The sequence below is a fragment of the Chelmon rostratus genome, chromosome 6, assembly GCF_017976325.1.
Source record: "Chelmon rostratus isolate fCheRos1 chromosome 6, fCheRos1.pri, whole genome shotgun sequence".
NCBI lineage: Eukaryota > Metazoa > Chordata > Actinopteri > Chaetodontiformes > Chaetodontidae > Chelmon > Chelmon rostratus.
This window is the reverse complement of record NC_055663.1, coordinates 23987005-24008637: the sequence shown is the minus strand read 5'-3', so window position 1 is coordinate 24008637 and position 21633 is coordinate 23987005. Positions and strand designations below refer to the sequence as shown.

Genomic DNA, 21633 nt, shown 5'->3' with positions numbered 1-21633 from the left:
TTCAGTGCCACTTAAATGTGTGACACTTGTGAACATAACCAACTAATATTTCTGCTGTTGACTAATTGACTTGTTGACTAATCACACACGTCCCTCGCATGTAGTCAAGTCTTATTGTGTGCATGGAAGTTAGATGTTGCACGCACTCTTTTCTCATAGTACAGTAGCAGTGGACTGTTGGGTTATGGTCATCTCAGGGGGGCGAGGCAGTCTGCAGGAACTGTGTAAGTGGGTAATCTCTCAGCGGGCCTCATATCCGACTGGCTATGTCGATGCCTCAAGTGCCAACAGAGCTGCTCTTTCTAAAAGAAGCTCATCTTGCCCCTCAGCTCTGCGCTTTATTACATAAGTCCTGCTGTCCCATTTCCATCCACCAAACGACGTACACCACATGGAGGAGACTTTTAGTATAAAAATCACAAATTACAGCTCCTTCCTTCAGTGTTCAGCCCATAAATATTGGATTAAAATGCACATACTTACTTTTACTCTTCCATGCATGCATACAGGCTGTATTCTCTATATTGCTCTCAAAATAACTTTAAAGTCTGGCACCGTGGTCCACAGCCTGAGGAACTACAGTACGATGAATATTTCATACTCTTACACAACCCCCTCAATTAGCTAGTCCGCATAACCCAGTGCCACTGGTATCACCCGGCTACGTGAGACGAGCAGGAGTGCAGAAGCACTTTTACTGTCACTAGCACAGCACTTAAGAGTGTCCCCATGCCACGGTGTTTTATCACGTCCCCAAAAGCATGCATCCAGGCCAGGGGGGGGCTGACTTTAATTAGCCAAGTACTCCACACAGAGCATACAGAGCATTAAGGCCACCTGGTCTGCACAGAGCAAGCGGAAAGCTATTATCCCCTGTGATTTTACTTATTAACTACATTTTAATCCTGAGGCTCAGACGGAGATGATGGAGAGAACATGAGGCGAAAAATGGATTTTAAAGTCTCAAGACAATTTATTAAAAGTGAAACATGGAGGAAAATGTGTTATGAGTAAAGTTTGACTTTATAGTTTGATGGCCCAACAATATGTGAGCAATAAGCTGTGGAGCAAATGCATGCAAGCACACGCAAGAGCTTTTTATGTCCAATGGTAAGTTTCAGTTGGGCGCTGCTTTCCAGCATTTCTTTCCAGCATTTAAACTAAATTAATGGCTGCTTGTGGCCCTTTATATATGTCAATGCACTCAAACAAAGACTTTGAAGAGATTTCCCCTTCTCACAGTCCATGCTAAGAGGCCTGAAGGGGTAAAATTATCAAATATTTTACAGGAAAACAAGAGGCTACAGCTATGCTCTGTAAGTCTGTACAGAGGCTTTCAGACAACTTTGTGTTTTGAGTACAAGATAACGATGCTAACATGCTAATTTTAGCAGGTATTATATTTGTTCAGCATGTGTTAGTGGGCTAAGTGGTTGAGAGGAGGTCATGTGGCTCAGGTCCTGCCTTTCTGCTGTAGCTGTTCAGTGTCCTCCTGCATCCACTGCTATATACTGCATTTTTTTTGTTGATGTATTTTGTACACCCAGCATCTATTGTATGTCTGTCCACCCTGGGAGAGGGATCCCTCCTCTGTTGCGGGTTTTTTCCTCATCCGAATCGATGTTCTGAGGACAGAAGGTGTCGTGTGCTGTACAGATTGTAAAGCCCCTTGAGGCAAATTGTGATTCGTGATTCTGGGCAGTACGGGCAACACACAATTGACTGATTTGACTTGAATTAGCAAAACAACAAGTACATCAGAGGCTTGTGGTGCTAGATAAAAAGTCAGGGGATCACAAAAGTCAGTAGGCTTCATCCTCTGGGTACCATGAGTGTCTGAACAGAATTACGTAACAATCTATTAAATAGCTGTTGAGACACATCAGTCCGGACCAGCTTGTGAATGACCGAAAGACCAGCATTCCCGACCCCGGGTGAGAAAACACTGTCTTATGGGATAAAATCAGAGGAAGTACTGCTGCTCTCCAACCTCTAACCTTGACCTAACAATTCACTGGAAAATATTCTCACTGTTCATGAAGATATTTCCTCTTTCTGCCCTTATAAGTGCATTTATGTTGCTGGTTTAAATCAAGCACACACACAGAGCTCTGGTGATGAGCTACAGAAAAGACACATGGTCTTTCACGTAAATCCCATTTAAGACAATGGAAACCCGACAGGGCCGGCCCGAATTAGCGCACACTCTCAGTGGCCTTGTTGCACCGTCTTCCTGTTCAGAGCGGTGAGCAAGCAGTAACTCTGGAGGAAGGGCAGGAGATCGTGGGAACCCGGCGTGTCACCGCAGCCTCGGCCACGTCCCGAAGAAAACTCCTTCCAGAGAACAACACGGCAAACTCTGCAAGCAGCAAAGGAAGCTGGAGAACAATGAAGAAATGGATGTGACACCACTGCTTGGCTATAGGTCTGGGTGGGAACCTGAAAGTCTGTTGTACCGGAGTCAGAGCTTGGCTTTCTAAAACTCATTGACAAAAAACAAGGCCCAGTTCCCACGCTGACCTTTCCCACGCCACTGCTCATGTTGTATATTTATACTTCTCTTGTCAAACTGTTTCCCCTCTGACTTGTACGCTGCATGTTTGTGCTTCCTTATCTTTGTGGACGTGCTTCGGCTGTTGTTCTGAACTTGATCCAGGCTCCATTGAGGCCTTTCAACCAGCAGACATGCTGTAAATTAAGTTGTTGGTTTCTTAAGCAGCGTTCCTACTGCAGGAACTTTCCTCAGGGGCTAAATGAAGTCCCGGGACATTATTATACACCCAGAATGTCCCTGCTCAGGGGTAGTACTAGGAAATAGTGCAGGAACTTTGGGGGTGGGGCTTACAGTGCTGGACATATCTGATTGGTTGAGCACTTGCAGCACTTCACTTCAGCCCCCATTTTTAAAAACCTGTTTGTTTTTTTGCTCAACACATCAGCACGACCATCATTTTTCACACGTCAGCAAACTAACTTGCTCAATCTATCCAGGTCGTTACAGCGCAGTGGAAATGCAGACAACAACAGGCTGAAGGAACCTTTTAGTTCCCTGAAAAGTACTTCTAGAGACTTACAGTTCTGGGTGCATTTGGTAGGAACAGGGTTTTGGGCCAGCGCTATACTTGCATTATAACCATGCATTGTAAAAGTAATTGCTCACATACTTGCCAGAGAACTCAGACAGTACAGAACTTTGGATTTGCATGATGTAGAAAACAAACTAGGCGACACTCGAGGAGGTTGCTATCACGACAGAAAACACAACAGTGGTGCCATCTTAGATCTTATGTAAGACCACTAAATCAAGCACACCGTCACATCACTTTTCTGCTGCCAGATAACTTTGAGTTCAGTTCTGTTAATACAGTATGCATTGTAGCAGTGGATAATATTCAGGCATTGTGATTTTGCCACATTTTGTTGTGACTTAAATCAAAACTGATATACTGTACTCTCTGGCGAAGCTTTTGTCCGTTTCTCCATAACTCTAAACTGACAGACAGAACAGAGGCAAATTCAGCTAACTAGACATGAAATTCAACCCACGAAGTCAAAGCAACTCATCTGAGATAGAACTGTATTCAGGCATTGATTGAAGCTCTGAAAAGGCCCACAGGAGCACAGTGAGCCCCATCAGGAACATGAAACCACCAAAAACTCCAGCGCTTGAAATCCTGCCAAACACAGCAACTGAACAAGAGGAGCCCTGACAGGTAACGTGACGACTCCAGAGGCTGGAGAACCGCTCCACCATTCAGGTCTTTGCTGTAGAGAGAGTGAGGGAGTGGAGACAGAACCACAGCACACATGACCTCAAACTGGGGGGAAGATTCAAATTTCAGCACCACAATGATGCAAAACACAAAGAAAGTCAACGCTGGAGCTTTGGGACATGTTTCTCAGAGTTCTGATGAACCCCAGCCAATGTTCAGACTTGAACCCTGTGACCCAACATCTGTTGCAGTTCATGCAATATGATCGAGGCGGACAGAGCACGGAGGATATTCTGCATGAGGAAGAAACGGGAGAAAATGTGCAAATCTGCAAATACGGTTTCAAGAACAAACAAATGCCTTAAAAAATACAATACTCGTATTACGTCCTCATAAAGTTGCTAGCAAACAACAGCTTGGCTCTTTACACACCCAGCATATATTGAGCAAATACAGCACTCATTTGGAGTTGTGTTTGTGGCCACCCGACAAATGTAAGTCCGATACATATTCTCATTTTAGCTCTGTTTTGGTCTCCACCAAATCCTAAGGGAAATATCTTGAGTTTTAGCTTTTAGATGCTCCACACTGTTCACCACTGGCCACTAACTTTGTTCATTTTTGGAGCGTTTCGCTGAAAACAGCTGCCTGCTGCAGATAGAGACAGTGCTGGAAAGCTACTGAGTACATTTACACAAGTACTGTACTTGAGGTATTGTGCTTTACTTGAGTTCGTCCATTTAATGCTACTTTATACTTGTACTTCCCTACGTTTCAGAGAGAAACTGTGTACTTTTCACGTCACTACATTTATGTAAAGCAATACTTACTTTTCAAATTAAGTCTTCTTTGCTACAGATTTAATAAACAAAAGTTAGTAATTAAAAAGTAGTTAAAAATATCTCCACCTTGACCAACAATGACTTTAAAGTACTGATTACATATTAATACATCAATAATAATAACCCAATAATATACTAGTTTAACACTGACACTCTGTGTTATCAGTATGTTTACTTTTGATACTCCAAGTTCATGTTGTTGCTGTACTTCTACTCAAGTAAAATACTGAATGCAAGACTTGTAATGGAGTATTTTTATACTGTAGTGTTTCTGCTTTTACTGAAGTGATTTAAATACTTCTTACACTGTTGGTGAGGCTGGATCCTTGAAGGGGAACTGCACTGACCCATCAACGTGTGGTCCAGGTTTCAGAACTTCTACTGCATACAGTATCTGAAAATAGTTGTATAAAGCGTTTTGTGGCTCCATAGAGAGCTGCATGAAATCTGATAGGTTGCCTCAAGCGATGTCACTTGAGTCTGTGTCGGCTGAAGACTACAAGTTTGGAAATCTGAGGCTGGGAATTAGGAAGAGGTGATCTTAGCTGACCTGGCTACGTTAGTCGCCACTAGCACGATGCACGCAACAGTTCTAACAGAACTGTCTGCAGCAGGATTGTGGGTAATGTAGGCACCCGATTTTGACAAGGAAGAAGCATGTGTGAAATAAGAAAGATGATGGCTCTGGTTCTGTTGCAGTGAACTGTAAACTCTCCATCATGAGTTCGATAGTGTTCTCGGAGTGCAATGCTTCATCAGTGGCATACTCTTTCAAAACCAAAATAAGATGCTACAACGCTTTGCAAAGCTAAGAGGAAACTGCAGAGTCAGGTGATAATTCTCTATGAGTTTGTTCCCACAAGCAACACCTTTCACATACATGTCATTTGAACTATACTGATTTGTGCAGCTTTAAATTAACAGAAAACCAGGTGAAGGTCTGACTACTTCCTGAAACTTCATTAAAAAAAAGGCACAAGCCCTTTTATTGACTTTGCAAGAATCCATCTTCCGATTTAGCGATCTGATTAAATTACAGTTATTAAATCGCAGCAGATGCACATTCAGACTTTCAGAGTGGGGAGACAAACACACAAACATGCTCCGCTGGTCCCTGGCAGGAGGGCAGGATGTGGACGTTCGATCCTCCAGTGTGACAGAAAACCTCCGCGCTTGGTGTTGTGATTCTCTCCAGTGTTCTTTTAATCTCGTTAACAAAGCCCCTTGCAGGAAGCTATGCCAGATATGTCCGGCCCGTCACGGCTTTTCCAGTAAAGCCAGTAAGTGAAGAATAACACTGTTTCACTGGACAATCCCCAATCGCCACAAACAAGGCCAAACCGAACAACAGAGGGTTTAACCAAGACCACGGTTGTGCCGACTCCAGGGAATTCTTTCCATATTTTCCTTCTGGTGAGTCACTGGATGCCTGAGTGAATCTGGGCAAAACAAGGACTGCAGGGCACAGATCCTTGCTGTGAGTCTCATCAAAAATAGGTTTCCTTGGTTGAAATGCTGTTTAGCAATACTGAAGCATATTTCCCGTCAATCATTCATATTTAAAAAAGATGCATTACAAAGAATAATGATGAGGAATTTCAAAGTTGTAAACCCTTTCAGACACAACATCCATTTCTACGGCGTTAAACTCATTTCAAACGTAATTCACAGCTCATCAAAGCGAATGTGGATTATATAATTTCATGTTCTAGTGGGATAATCTTTCCAAATGATACTCTGATCACAGCGCTTACACGCTGCTCTGTAATTAAGCAACTAAACCACATCTGAAAATAAAGATGGAGTTTCCAAGTGGTGGGAAGTGTTTTCAGTCAGGGTGTGTACCTGCAGTCTAACAGGATCATAGCATGGAAACATTTAACAGCCTGTCAAAAAGCCTGATTAATGTCTGAGTTACGGACATTGTTTTGGTTTCTGCTGGCTGACTGATTGTGAACTGAAACTTAAACTGCCAGAAAGTTGTTTTTAAAGGAATAGTTTAACATTGTGGAGCTAGATGAGAATATCGATGCCACTCTCGTGTCTGTACACTGTAATTATGAAGCTACAGCCAGCAGCTGGTTAGCCAACATGTCGTTTTTACACTTTGTACGGATTCAACAGACAAGATGTGAATTAGTGAGTGACTATTGGACAGAGCCAGGCTAGCTGTTTCCACCTGTTTCCAGGCTTGATGCTAAGCTAAGATAGCCAGCTAGCTGTTGTTTCATATTAACTGAACAGACATGAGGGCTGTCGATGATCTTATCTAACTCCCTGCGAGGAAGCGAACAAGTGGATCAAACTTCGCAGAAGCATCCCTCGAGTCCTTGAAGACAAGTCCAAGTGAAATGCAGATACATGTTGGCAGACTGGTCTGAGAAAACGCTGGACAATCAGAGCCTAAAAGCATCATGTAAGAAGCCCAATTTTTAACTCAAATACAATAGAAGACATAAAACAAAGCAACTTAGATAATGTTAACATTTAACACTCATATGTACGCTTTTTATCACAGAGCTATGACACAATAGTAACTCTTATTAGTTATTATTAGCTGGAATAAACTTAATATAACTTGAAAATGACTGAGATATTTTGACAGGATCCAGTAAAAAAAAGGCTTCTTATATCTTAAACTTGTATTATAAACTGATTTTCGAACATTTTCGAGCTCTAAACAACAGGATTAAAAGCACAAACCCGCCAGGTTCAGGTCATTTGCATCTCCAGCAAAGAATGTAAAGAAACAAAAAGGCCCTCAAGCAAACAAACAAACAGATGAGTGATGAACTTTTCCAGCTTGGGAACATTTTCCAGATTACCGACCGTCTGCTGATCAAAGGAGGTCAGTCATGTTTAGGAAACCCACTCCCTCACCCTCCACTGTTCCCATGGCCTCCACATGTTTCCAGACGCTGCTTTAAAAATGGCTGCATGGGAATAAATTACATTATATTATAAAAGCATCAGCTATTTTCAGGGGCATTGTTTGGTGCAGCCTGAAGCTGAAGTAGATGGCCGCAACATATTGTAAATATTATAGTATTTAGCTCATATTCAGCCCCAGCTTTATGGTTCTGCCCCTGATCATTACAGAGACTGCTGATGTTTATTCCCATATGGCCACTATACTCCAGCAGCATCCACAGAGGCATTTCATGCAATGCTTATGCACAGTCATGAAATCTTTATTTATGTGCTTCACTTTGTCAGTCTCTTATACATCTCAATGCTGATTCAGAGTGAAAAAAGAAACAATCTAAACTGGAAATCATTGTTTTATCTGGTTGTACGAATGCAAAAGGGTGAGCAATCACTGTAATGCACAATCCGCAGCTAATTATGACTCTAAAACAGCACCCAGTCAAGTAGAACACACTGTGCAGATATGACAACTTGTCCGACCTGAAGCTGTCTGCAGACTGTTTGTTTATTTGCTTGCTTAAAGCTCCAGATGGGAGTGGTTTTGCCACATGAGCGTCAGGAAGATCAGACAATTACAGGAAGGTGTCCCGAACGTCCATTTTCTTCCCTGCGTTTGAGAACGTTTACCACAGTGTCCTGGTGCAGGAAGATCCACCATTTGCCATAGGAGAGGACAAAAGCAAACTAATTAGTCTTCTGTAAACAACTTTCTTTGCCCGGGGAGATAATGCGCCATAGAAGTGGAACACAGCGGAATGCCAGAGGAGCCATTTCATGTCCTCAACAATCATGAATAGACAGAGTACCACAGAAATGCACAATTCCTCATTTTATTGCAGTAATATCACATGTGAAACCACAAACATGGGCCGCCTGTGCTCTGCTGTGCAGCTCATATCTGCGGTGTGAGGGAGCCCTCTGCAGGTCAGATGCACACCTTCACGTGATAAATAAAAGTCTGTTAGTGCAAACTAACGTCAAGTTTATCAGGTAAATGTTTGACTCAGAGTTTTATGCAGCTGTGGAAGAAGTGCTCAGATCTTTGACTTAAATTACAGAAACAGTCCAACTTTCAAAAATCTTGAGTAAAAGTGCAAAAGTATGAGCATTAAAATAAACTTAAAAGACCATAAGTAACTCAAATATACTAGTACTGCTCATAATATTAAAAAATATATAATAGTCATTTTCTTGAATAGCCCATTTCAGAATAATGCATTTTACATGATTGGATTATGTTAAGTACTTTATATACTGCTGCATAGTTTAATCCATCATTTATTTTTGATTGTACTTTGAATCATTGTATTTGAATTTGCAAAGTAACTAAGCTTTAAGGTAAATGTATTACAGTAAAAAGTACATTTAGAAGCATAAAGTAGGATACAATGGAAATACTGTACAGCAGTCGAGTAAATGCAGTTATTTAGATTCCAACATTGGTTTTAAGCACATATCAATTATTATTGTTGCCATATTATCATATTCTGGAACGTACAACCATCAAAACTGTATTTGCTTTTCGTCGGGCAGGTGAGCAACCAGTTCATGTGAACATCCAACACATTCACATGAGGCAATGACTGTCTTTAATTTCTACATGACTTCTTACTTTGTGTTGTAATCTGTCCAAAATAAATTCAACTTTTGGAAACCTGTCAGTTCCATCTGATCTCTGCCTGTTTGTCACTGCGAGTGGGGGAACTGATTAAAAGACCAGAGGTTTCCACTGGTGTAGTCAGATAATATGAATGGATATAAACAAGGTGTACAGGTTGAGGGTCATAGTGCGTTTAACCAGTTTTTCCCACTAGTGATGCACATATCCCTTCTGAATACATCAAACATGAGCAAACAGCCGAAACTCCTCCACAGTGATGAGCAGTGCAGCCAAAACGAGTTAAACACACAGCTCCAAAGCTTCACCTTGTTTGGTGCCAGTGATAGAAATGAAATTCACTCAGCAATTTAAGAAAACTTGAAACCTTTATTTCAGATTTCATTTTTTACAAAAAACAACAACGAACAGTTAAGTGCACCTTGGAATGCTCGTTGGTAAATGGACCCCGAGTGTCGTCGTGGTTGCTCGATGTTAACGCTCTTCTGGTGCTCTAAGACGGCAGCCATCGACACTGAATGACCCAAAGCCCCTTCTCCAGGACCACAGGGCTGTTAGTGATAAAACAAGGTGGCCTGCGCGATTCCTCCGACACCCCCACCCCCAGTCCAGTGTCCCCTGTTCTCCTCCAGCAGCACTCTACTCCTTGGCCACCGCGAATGGCTTCTCCACCTCGATTATGCCGCAATCGTGGATGGTGACGTCTTTGAGAGGCTTATCACGGCCATCTGTCTTTGTGCCCTCGATCTTCCTCACCACATCCTTGAAGGTTAAAAAAAAAAAGAAAAGGATATCAGAGTGGTTCAGCACTGTCAAAACCTCACTTAAAAGTTGTGAATTATAACAGCTTCATACAACAACACAACCACAACAACCACTACCTATTCCTCTGATGATTTAGTGGTTCTAGCTTCTCCTTAATATACAGATTTGTACAAAATTTATACATCATGGTATAATACTGAACAGCCTGCAATGGTTTCCTGTCATATCCATGGAAATATTCAGATCCTCTACTTTAGTAGAAGTGACAGTTCCACAATGCAAGAATAGTCCATTAAAATCTTACTATGGTAAAATTACAAAAAAAGGTGCCAAAAAATCAACAGTCCTCATTATGCAGTGTCAGATTACATTATAATGTTGGATTATTAGTACTAGTTTAATCTTTTACAAACTAATCATTAGGTTCTATGTAAAATTTGAATCTGCACCAGTACTGTTCACTGTCAGATAATTGTACAATATGAGTATAAAGTGACATAAAATGCAAAATACTTAAGTACAAATACCTCAAAATTGTGTTTAAGTACATTACTTTAGCTGCTTTCACACATTAGTGTCTTGATACCTCTGTGCTGATGTGTTTTACTGGCATATTTCTGTTTAGATCCCCACTCTGCTGCATGCTCCTCAGCTTCAGTTTTACCATTTGGATGACTGATTTATTTTCATGATTCATTTCTGAGTCATTTTGCAGTTTGTTACTGACGTCAAAGCAAAGGCAGGTTGTTGATCTGTGTATATGCTTCTAGAGAAGTGTGAAAGCTGCAAAATGTTAATCAAAGCCTTTAAGTGAGGAAGCAGACGCTGGAAATTAGACATTTGCCAGTTTATGCAACTCTATGAAGCGTGTTAATCTAACTTCCTTTGTTTGATCTGTTCATGGTGCACCAGAGGAGGGCACAGAGCAGGAAACTGTCTATTTTAGTCTGAAGTTCACATGCTATTTTTGGCATTTCAACAGATCCTACGCATGTCTGCTGGTGGCAAATCAGACATAACAGATCAGCGTTTTGATCCCGACACTCACCATCCCCTCCAGAACTTTTCCAAAGACGACGTGTTTGCCGTCCAGCCATGGAGTCATAATGGTGGTGATGAAGAACTGAGAGCCGTTGGTGTCTTTGCCGGCGTTTGCCATGCTGAGCCAGCCGGCGCCGTAGTGCTTCAGCTTGAAGTTCTCATCAGGGAAGCGGTCTCCATAGATGCTCTTGCCTTCATTTTAAGAAAAACATATTATTGGTACCATTGAAATCTGTATGGGGACAATTAGTAGATGTTTGGTGTTGTGTTATTTTCACAAACATTCCCTGTCTAGCAACCTCTGCGTCTCACTGCAAAATGTTTATATTCACTTAATCTGATGACAGATTCTTCTTTAATGAATACTGCACAGCACTGAGTATCATTCTGAATGGCAAAGTGACGCGTATGTAAACACTCTTGGCACAAAGAGTCAGATAACTTCCAGTGTCTTGGGTGATACATTCTTTAAAACAAAAGAAGGGATCTTCAAGGCGTAAAAGCATCAAACACTCAGATTATTGCAAATCTTATGGAAACAAGGAAAACAAGTGAAATCCAGTCATTCAATGTTCAGAACAGCACGGATGCAGACGGTCATGAGCAAGTCTGCGCTTGCAGAGACAAATCGGTACGTATCTGTGTCCGGATATGAATGCCAGTGGCCATCTTACCTCCAGTGCCGTCTCCTCTGGTGAAGTCTCCGCCCTGGATCATGAAGTCCTTGATGACTCTGTGGAATTTGCTGCCCTTGTAACCGAATCCTTTCTGTTTAATTAGAACAAAGTAACATCAGCCAAATCCACTTCAACACCCACTGAATTCTGACTTTTGTTTACCCTGCTACTGTGTAAAAACATCTTGGTTATGTCTGCTCTCTAATCTGGTGCTTTCTAGGCCCAACAAATCGCAGACTGCTGTACACTGGATAGACAATATGACTTGGATGACAAACTGTAAAACAAGACTTTGACGTCCTCACCTCTCCTGTCGCCAGAGCCACAAAGTTGTCGACTGTTTTGGGAACAGTTTTCCCAAAAACGCCGATGACAACTCTTCCAACATCTTCATCTCCAATTCTCATGTCAAAGAACACCTAGAAAAGAAGCCAAGTAAAATAAGAAGTGCAAAGTTATTTTACACTCCAGTATCTCCCATTATGATGCAAAAACATTTTTATCCATCATTATTATTGCTGATATTTTGATACAAAATAATCAGGACATAGACAGGACCTCTCAATGGATAAACTCACAGGTTAATATATCATGCATTTTTTCCAGCGTTTCACATATTGCTTACACAAGAATATAGATAATGTAAAGCTTAGATAATCAATATTGATTCGTTCAACAATTGTAATCAAGTCTTCCTTGATAAGGAAGAAGTTTATTCAGGATTTGGCTGAATCATAATGTGACATAAGAGCAATCAAGTTACATTCTCTTATCTCTTTTCTCTGCAGCGTTTCTTTGCCAATGTGACAAATTACAAGGCCACTGTATCCACTCAACACAAATTGCTGATTCTTCTGACTCACCACTTAGAGAACAAAAAATAAAATAAATAAATAAATAAATAAGAGAGGATTTGTGGTGCAAGACATGCAAAAACAGAGATTTGGTTTGGGTTTGTCAGTCTCTCAGTTCTATTTGCTGCAAGTGAAGAAGCATCATTTCGACGTTTCCACTGAGGAGCATTGGGAACAGGGGGCCTGTGGGGTCAGCTGCTGACCAGCAGCAAAGCTGCGGTGTAACTGTAGACGTGGACAAACATGCAGAACCCGGACCAAACAAAGCCAGACATAACATCTGCTGAGTTGCAGCCAAATGGGATAGCTACAGAAGGGCACCTTAGTAGTTTAAGCCTTAAATGGATGTGCGGCAGTTGATAATTGGTACATTTGAAAATACCGACAGTTAAGGCCTTAGGACTAGCTACATAAACTATGCTAGCCCCGCGGAGATGAGCAAAAACCAAGGCCGTTTCATTCAGTCTGCTGTCCTGCTCTGGGGATATTGGTTAATCCTTCTATGTGTACCAGTTAACAGGGCTGCAAACGTCCTCAATCACTGCACGCAGACCGACTACTTTGACCACAATGCCTCACATTAGCCATCTGCTAGCTAACGTTAGCTTTCCAGCTAGCAAGCTCACCGGTCATGGGTTTCAGGAAAAAAGGACCCGTTAGTGGCTAACTTGAGTGTGACGTGGCTTTACGATCTGCAGCTAGCGGTTAGCATCCAGCACTGATTTTTTTATCTGGCATCCATTAGCAAGTTAGCTTGCGAGCTAACACCTACCTTCACCGTTACTTTGGGGCCTTTCTTCTTCTCGTCAGCAGATGAGCCATTTGGGAACGCGAGAAAAATCAGTGATCCCACAATGACTGTGACAGCTACAAGGAACTTCATCCTTCTCTCGCAGAGTCTAACCATCAACAAGAGAAATGGGCAGCCCGGGACGGCCTGTTAGACGTGCTACCTTTATATAAACCGGGGCTGGGAGTGTGGTATCCGGGGTGGAGACTACAGCGGCGGCCGCTCCAGACTCCGGGCTGCGGTGTCTCCACGACGCAGGGGCCGGGCTTCAACACTGCGCACAGACGCACGAGGCTCTGATTGGTTCACGTACCGCAGCATTTTAGCCAATCAGAGGCAGACGCGTTACACCGTTCTCTAGGTGACACTACAGTAGAATTGAAGAACTTACAGTATGGGCCCATGTGTTCCCGTCCAATAGACGCATAATAGACGAGTATTTGGTTTAAACAATACTGAAAATCTATATCAGAGGTACCATTGTAAATCCTTGTTATTATATGTGATGCATGGACATGTAGGACAACACTGAACTTCGGTGTTTGGGGGCTGCTGAGGGTCTGGTGCGCTGGAACTGGGCAGCTGCTTCCTTTTTCCCAATAAACCACCATAGTAGTTTAATCATCTTTAGCCTGCACAATATTAATAAACCTTTTAATAACCCAATAAATATTGGTAGGCGATTATTTTACAGCACAAATGTTTTCTGTATATCACATCATATAGTCTACTTTTGATCCACTGAGCTGTTTTTACTTTACTTTGAACATGTATTAAGTCTATTAAGCATCAAAGAAGATGTTCAGAATAGCTTCTATCAAATTACCATTTACTATTTTCAGTAGGGTTGCAGCTAATGCTTGTTTTTATTATCATTTAGTCTATTGATTATTTTCAATTAATTAATGGTTAACAAAAATAAGAAAATAATAAATTGCAAATTAATGTAAGTGGATCGATAAGTTCATTATTCAACTCATCTTTTCAACACTAATTTAAAACTCTTTCAACACTGACAATAATCTCCAGCATCACACACAAGCCAAGTACTTTTCTCCATACATATTTTAATGACAGACTACAAGTAAATGAAACTTGTTGACAGTTACAAATGTTAAAAACATGACACACAAACAATGAAAGGAGTATAGTTGAATAGATTGTACTTGCTAAAAATAAAGGGGGTGGGGTTTGGAGTTAAGGTTACATTCACCTTTGCAGGCACACCTGCCACTTCCTACTAGTGCAAAGAATTAATTCTGCTAAACAAAATCCCATACATCTTTCTGTTGTATGCTTGCATTAAGACTCCATTATTGCATGCCTTCAGTGGCCATGTGAGGTATACAAATACACTGTTCTGACACAAACTGTACATCTAACATGATGTAGGCGTTCCCAAGTAAGCTCTGAAAACAAACAACCCATGAAAAAGCATAACGGATCTATATGCCAGAATCTGAATCAGAAACGTCTTGCAGTTTGTTACACTGGCCAGGTTGTAAGGTTTTCCAGCCATTCGTGTTACATAGTCACATTTTATAAGTAAAGGAATAACTGAAAAGTTGCACAAACAAAACAGTGAACAAACAAGTACAGTAACCCTGATAACATATGACCTACACCTCATTTGTATTTTTCCTTTAATTTCCATCAGAACCTTTAGGCTAACTAGCTCGCAACTGACTGTAAACGGAGCTTTCCTGCATAAAGAAGGATCCCCTTCAGAATCATGTTGAAATTTGCATTTTATAAGTGTAACATTTCATGGTTTGCGTAAAAATGTAGACGGATGCTGCATGAGGAATTTACAACGTCGTGCACGCAACCAGCAATAACTGTTGTTTGTAGTTTTTGAGTTTTAAGCTTGATCATCTTTCTTGAGGGAGTGTTCAGGCCAAAAAGTGAGAAAACACGACTTTGTGACGCTCTCTAGAGTTTTTATCCTCACAGGACAAATAACAAAAATGTCAAGTATATCTAGGTAACAGTTATTACACATAAAGAAGTCAGACACACGTGGGTGTCTGAATGAGCTTTCAAGTGATCTAGTGACTATTTGACATGAATGCACCAAAAGTTGAGGAAACGAAGAATATCAAGAATACCAGTTAGATTCTACAATATAGGAAAATGCTCATCAGTTTCCAGTCAAACACAATTGTTTATGTGTGTGTGTGTGTGTGTATAGATATATAGATATATGTATCTCAGAAAGGTAACCAATGTGATGCTTAACATTAAGTTTGTTTGGCTCTGAATATGAATGAAATATTTAAGGATAATTTTTATTTTCTCAAGGCACAGCATACTGAGGGTATGCAGGTCAAAGGAAATTAGGTGAGCCAACTAAACTCTTTGGAGTTTGTGAAGATGGCTCTGAGCTGCGCCCAGTGCATAGATTCAGGCCACCGCACAGCCCGGTCAGATCCACTTCTGTGAAAATCTGCCTCAGTTTCTGTGTCTGCTGCAGGATTAGAGGAGGGAGACCAGACGAGACCGGAGCAGGCTGGAGGAGTCATCAGGCAGGATTTGAAAACTATCGCCATCGATCACATTCTTAAACTCAGCGTAGCTTCGGGAAGGAAGACACAGAAGCTGGTTCAGGACACGGAGGTCTGACAAGTTTAGAAACAGGACTCCAACCCGACAACAGCTGCAGGTGAAACTTCACTGGGTCTTTTCAGCACTTCCCATCAACGTTTTCCAGACAAACGGAGTGTCAGATTCAAGCAATCCTTTAGAAGGGCTGCTGGGTCTTTAACTCTGAATAAATTAGTCCCTCTGCTGAGATGGCATCCCCGAGCCCTACTGTCCGAAGTGGCTGTTTGCAGACCAGCACCGGTGTCAAGTGAAAGGTGACGTTTCCTCTGTGCCACACAGTAACAGGCTCTGTTGGGTTCAGGGACAGCTTCTCTCGTGGCTCAGAGTGTGAGCTGTGAAACTCCAGTGGGGCTTTGAGCTCCACTTTGCTTACGTCGACAGCCTGGAGGCCACAGGACTGACTGCTGGCCACTCGCGCTCCAGCCATCACTGCTGCCGCCTGGTTCCCCCAGTATCCATCCACGGTAGCCAGTACGTGGTAGGCCAGTGTGTGGAAGTGAATGCGAGTCAGGTCCGCTTCTGATGCGGGGTCGCTGCGGCCATGCTGCTCCAGGATCCAGAGGAGGATGTCGCTGACCCGGCCCATGTCTGGAATGCCTTTCCAGGCAGCCAAGTCTGCGTGAGGCCCGTCACCAGCCTGAGAGAGGAAGAGCAGCTCCTGCTCGTTCAGCCCGATGGAGCTGACAATGGGCATAACCTGCTAACAGGAAACAGAGGAACAAAAAAACTTTAATTAAATACACAGAACTCTTAAGGGATTTGTGGGTTTTGAGCACACTCATCTTTTCTCTGTGAAGGACTTTGTGAAGTTCACTACATTAAAGAGTCTCTTAGACACAAACTGCTTTCGGCATGTACCTCCTGCATGATGCTGTTCATGTAGTCTTTGTCGGTCATGCTTGCCAGCTCCAGGTGGATGGGAATGTCTTTATGAATGTCAGATATGGCAGACACAGCCTGCAGCAAAGTAGAAAGTACAAGTTACAGGATATACTACCCAAAATTCTATTAGTTAGTGGGTAGTTTATCACACTGTGACCAGATAGTTGAGAGAAATAACACTTTTAACATATATGATTTGCAGTAAATGGGCAAAAAAAAAAAAAACACATGAAAAAACAGCAGCTTTGTCAGGTGGAGAAAGTGACCTCTTTTAGTCGCTCCTCCCACAGCTCTCTGCCCTGACCCTCCATCATGTGGAGCCCCGACAGGACGACCAGGTCAGGCTGAAACTCATCCAGACTCGCCACGAACGTCTCCAGTGAGCTCATCTCCCCGTTGGACACATCGTGAGAGAAGATGAAGCGGTTGGCTTGAGGTGCCTGGGTTGAACCCCACCGCTCACCTGGAGGCAGAGAAGAAGACCAAACACAAACTGTTGGGTTACGCATCTTAACAGATGAATCTTCTGAAGTGCAACACTGTGAGCTGTGGCTTCTTCTTATCTTTACCCGCTTTATACTCCAGGATGAGGTGAAATTCATCCGTCTCCTGGAGAGATTCAGGTGGAACAACTATCTGCTCGTCCAGCATCTCATGAAGTTTAGGACCAACTGGCCCACATAACAAAACCTGCAGGATACAACATATTTACAGTCAATCACAAACACTTCATCCTGAATAAATCTAGTAAATATGTCAGAAACTTCAATGTTTATTTCATTGATCCAGACACATCTTTAAGAGCATATTTTTTTAGGATAAGTACACAAGTTTTAAACAGAAGTAAAAACACACTATTGTACCATCAGATCAGGGTAGGTGGCAAGCTTCTGGCCAATGAGGGCAGCGTTCCCTCCCACGTAAAGCTGGAAGAAGATAAAAGTAAAGTTTACCAGAAAGAGGGTCATTTAAAACATGACTTAATGAGACAAGAAGCAGTCGTCCTCTGAGAAAGTTTGGGGAGTAAGGTGGCCTTGCCTTCGCACCGGGGTACTCTGCTGCTGCGCGTGCAATCCTCTGAAAGACCTCCTTGTCGCTGAAGAAGCGCTCGGCAGCTGCTCCGCGCCCCATGTAATGGATGAAGGCTTCCTTCAAGTCCTCTTTGGAGTGCAACACTTCGTGATCCAGGCCGGTGCCAGGATCCACAGCCAGGGCCTGCAGCAGTCCCACTCCTGAGACGACCACATCGACACACGCATTCACCCTTAACAAGAGAGGAGATCAAGAAAGTGTTGGAGACTTTTGCTAATTTAGAGTTTAACTACAAATAATCCTGAGGATATGTACACTTTTTCTTGGGAATAAGGGCAGCTGTTAAATGCCTTGAGTCAAACTTATCTGGTGTCAGTTAAAGTTAAAGGGATAGTTTGGGTTTTTTTGAGGTGGGGTTTTATGAAACACTTATTCATAATCAGTGAATTACCTACAGTAGGTATCTCAAACAACCTTATTTGAAAAGATCTGAATTTAATAATCATGTCCACATATTGTGTTTAACTTACATTATGGAATCAGACTCAGAGTCAGGATTATTGCCAATGAGATTTTTACACACAATGGATTTGCCTTGGTATATTGATGCATATCAATAAACATAGCATGAGGAAATATAAAGATGAAAACAAGTACTGCAAGTCAGGAGGCATAGAGAGAAACAGGACAATTGACATTAAAAATATGTACCCTGTAACGGATATTTAAATGGAAGAGCTGTATAGTTTTGTGCAGAAATGTGCAAAAGTTCATAGTATTAAGTTTAAAGAATATTTGCAATGTGATAGAGTCCAAGAGCTGTGCGTTATAGTAACACACTGATTCAGGTGTGCGGACTTCACGTTAATGTAACATGTACAGGGTGGGGTGGGGTCCCAGGCCTTATTGATGATGCCAGCTGCAGGTGGGAACAAACTGTTCTCCTATGGCATGAGGCATAAACCTTCCTAAATGAGTTTTTCCCCTTTCACCTCTCTCCTCTGTAGAAACAACCTGTCCATACCTCTGGCAGGCAGTCCTTCAGGTTCAGCCAATCATCACCTTCCACCTTTGTAAAACTTCTAAGTGCTTTACAAACACTAATCCAGCGTGTCAGATATTCTAAAGAAGCCTAGAGGCTAAGGGCTATGATAGACAGTAACTTAATTCACTGTGACACAACCATCTTGGATCCAGATATCTGAGCTGGGACTGACTCATGAGAGCATTCCTTCTCAGCAGCAGAGCTGAACACGACCTCTCGACAGGACAGTGTCCAGAAGAGCGACTGGAGGAGCACAGCCGCACTAATAAATATCAACTCCAGGTGACGGAAGGACATGCATGTATTCCTTACAGCCACAGTGAGACAGCTCAACTCTAACTCACCCCACTGCCACTTTGCCCCACTGCCGGGTCGGCTGAGTTATCAGCCTCTCCCAGGCACCGGCGATCACCTGCTCCAGGCTGCTCTGGCTGTTCTCGCTCTGAGATGATGACTGAAAGCTTGGCAGGCTGATATACTGCAGAATCTGCTCTGGCAGGTCTGGGCTGCCATGGTAGAAATAGCCAACAGCTAACGCCAGCAGGGCCGCTGCTGAAGCCTTCCTCCACATGATGCTCCCACACACTCCTGCAACAGAAATCAGTCAGTGCTCTCTCTCACATCAACCACTAACATTCGAAAGTGATCGACTGATTGATTGATAGTTAAAGAGAATAAAAGGCATTAAAGAGCTGCATACCGGTGTTCAGTGGTCATCATATGTGTGAAACAAAACCTTTAACTATTCTTGCTGAGTCTTTAATTACAACTCACACAATACTGAATTACAGTCTGAATTAGAGCTGATGAGCTGATCATTAGATGATTAATCAGCAGCTATTCTGAAGCATTTTTAAGCAAAATGCTAAACATTTAATTCCAGTTTTATGATGTTTTACAGGGCAAAAGATTAATCGATTGAGAAAACTGTTGGCAGATTAATTGATCATGTAACTAATCATTAGTTGCAGCCTGAATTTGAATTAGAGGAAAGTGTTAAACCACCCAGATCCTGATGCAAACAGCCCTATTAATCTAAGAAATTTTAACTACATAATTGTTTGCAGAAAACTGGGAAAAACAGCTCTCACAGTGTGCTTGGGCACAAGAAGACAAGATATGTTTTGTTCTTTTTTTTTGTCTACCGCTCCAAAATCTCAAAATATTGAATTTACTATGTCAGACTAAGAGAAGCAGGCAAAGATCCCATATTTGAGAACCTGGAGCCATCAAATGTTTGTTATCTTTGCTTGAGAAATTACTTAAACGCTTAATTGATTATCCAATTAATTGGAGATTTTCTTTCAAACATTTTATGGAATAACACATCTTAATGACATCACTTATTAACAGCTGGTATGTACACATGTATTCATGATTCAGGGAAGCAGCTTTGAAGTGAGCTGAATCAAACTGTACTTAATCCCCCTAAATGAATGAATGAGGTGGAGAAGAGGCATTTGTGGGCTTTTACTATTCAAGTCTCCTATATTAATTGTTCATATCAACATGTACATGAATCCCCCTTGCAGATATTTCACTAGATTTTGAATCACTTAATGAGCTCGGCATTTACACCTGGATGACAGTGCAGGTTACCTTCACGCTACCCAGGAGTGCTGGGATAACCAGAAGCAGTGGCATCGCCCTTTAAGATACAACTATGCTATGCACTTTATGGTGCAGCATACATGGGTTAAGTTACTGCTAACGTGGAAGCACATAATCTGTTAGCTAACATGCTAGCACCAGCAAACAGGGTGTATGTTTGGCTAGTCTGTGAAAGCTAACCTTAACCTGCAACAATTTAGCAACTAGCTTGTAGCTCGTCTTAGCATCAAATCCACTTCAGAGAAGAGTCCGGCACCCAAAGACTTTCTGTACTTAATATCTTAATAGCAGCTTTTGCTAAAATAGAAGCAGCCAAATCTCCACACTAGTCAGCGGCACGTACCGATAATGTGCAGGCTTCAAGTTTGTGAGTGAGGAAGAGGATCCGTTTTCCTGGTGAATCACAAAAAGAGCATTTAGCTTGCTGAATACCGCCGGTGGAAGAAGCGACTGAGGAAGTCCGAGCTGGTACAAGTCAGTGCAGGAGCAATGACTGGGAGAGACAGCCAGCAGCCAGGGACCGCCAGCACACAGCAGCGGCTTCCGTCCACCGATCTGCGCATGCGCAGCCTCAGGGAACATTCACGGTACAGACTGTGAGGAACACAGCTGAGGGGTCAATACATGGCTGCAAGTCCTGAAATACAGGAAAAGCTTAATGTTAGTGCATTTTTGGAGGCTGTTACTTATTGAAAAATACACCCATGCTTTTACTGCATACTCTTCACCTCGGACTTCCTTGAAATCATAAAGAAAGTGGATTATGCTGGTGGAATAGAGATATCATGAGGGCTGCAGTATCAGTAACATCCTTTAAATCACTTCTCAAAACATATCCTTAAAAAAAACCTTTTTTTTTTTATTAATGATTGCATTCTGTTTTATTTCTAACATGTTTTATCTGTATTGTTATTGTTGTTTGTTTCTCAGTGTTTTAAGATATTTTATTCTATTTTAATTCTGAATCATTTTAATTGTTTATTTGTTTAATTGCAGTTCTGAAATGTTTTCATACTGGTTCAACCATGTAAAGTACTTTGTTCTGTATAAATAAGATTTACTACTATTTTTATTATTATAGTATTCTTCTAAACTACTCAATCATAGGGGGCACAGCTGGATTCATTGTCTGGGGGGCCCTGGGGCAAAAAGTTGCTGTTGTGCCCCCTATAGGGCTTTTAAGCAGAAGATATTCTGATGTGTCAGAAGCCAGGTTTCTACCCAAATGTAA

At 42.0% G+C, this 21633-nt stretch overlaps 2 protein-coding genes across 3 annotated transcripts; both read right to left on the bottom strand.

Annotated features, from left to right (window-relative positions):
* Window positions 1–9455: 9455 nt before the first annotated feature.
* Window positions 9456–13434, bottom strand: ppib (peptidylprolyl isomerase B (cyclophilin B)). Its single transcript, XM_041938280.1, has 5 exons — window positions 13211–13434; window positions 11890–12003; window positions 11582–11675; window positions 10915–11099; window positions 9456–9863 (listed from the first exon to the last, which is right to left on the bottom strand). Exons 1-5 carry the CDS (start codon window positions 13343–13345, stop codon window positions 9741–9743), a joined length of 651 nt encoding a protein of 216 aa, XP_041794214.1. The 5' UTR covers window positions 13346–13434; the 3' UTR covers window positions 9456–9740.
* An 847-nt stretch (window positions 13435–14281) lies between these two features.
* adpgk (ADP-dependent glucokinase) lies at window positions 14282–20900 on the bottom strand. Of its 2 annotated transcripts, none has more exons than XM_041938276.1 (8): window positions 20746–20900; window positions 19136–19379; window positions 17753–17978; window positions 17578–17640; window positions 17284–17404; window positions 16981–17177; window positions 16691–16789; window positions 14282–16532 (listed from the first exon to the last, which is right to left on the bottom strand). In XM_041938276.1, exons 2-8 carry the CDS (start codon window positions 19360–19362, stop codon window positions 15969–15971), a joined length of 1497 nt encoding a protein of 498 aa, XP_041794210.1. In that variant the 5' UTR covers window positions 19363–19379; window positions 20746–20900; the 3' UTR covers window positions 14282–15968. The 2 variants fall into 2 exon arrangements, with proteins under 2 accessions (XP_041794210.1, XP_041794213.1); XM_041938279.1 differs by having other exon boundaries at window positions 14282–16529.
* Between the last annotated feature and the right edge of the window lie 733 nt (window positions 20901–21633).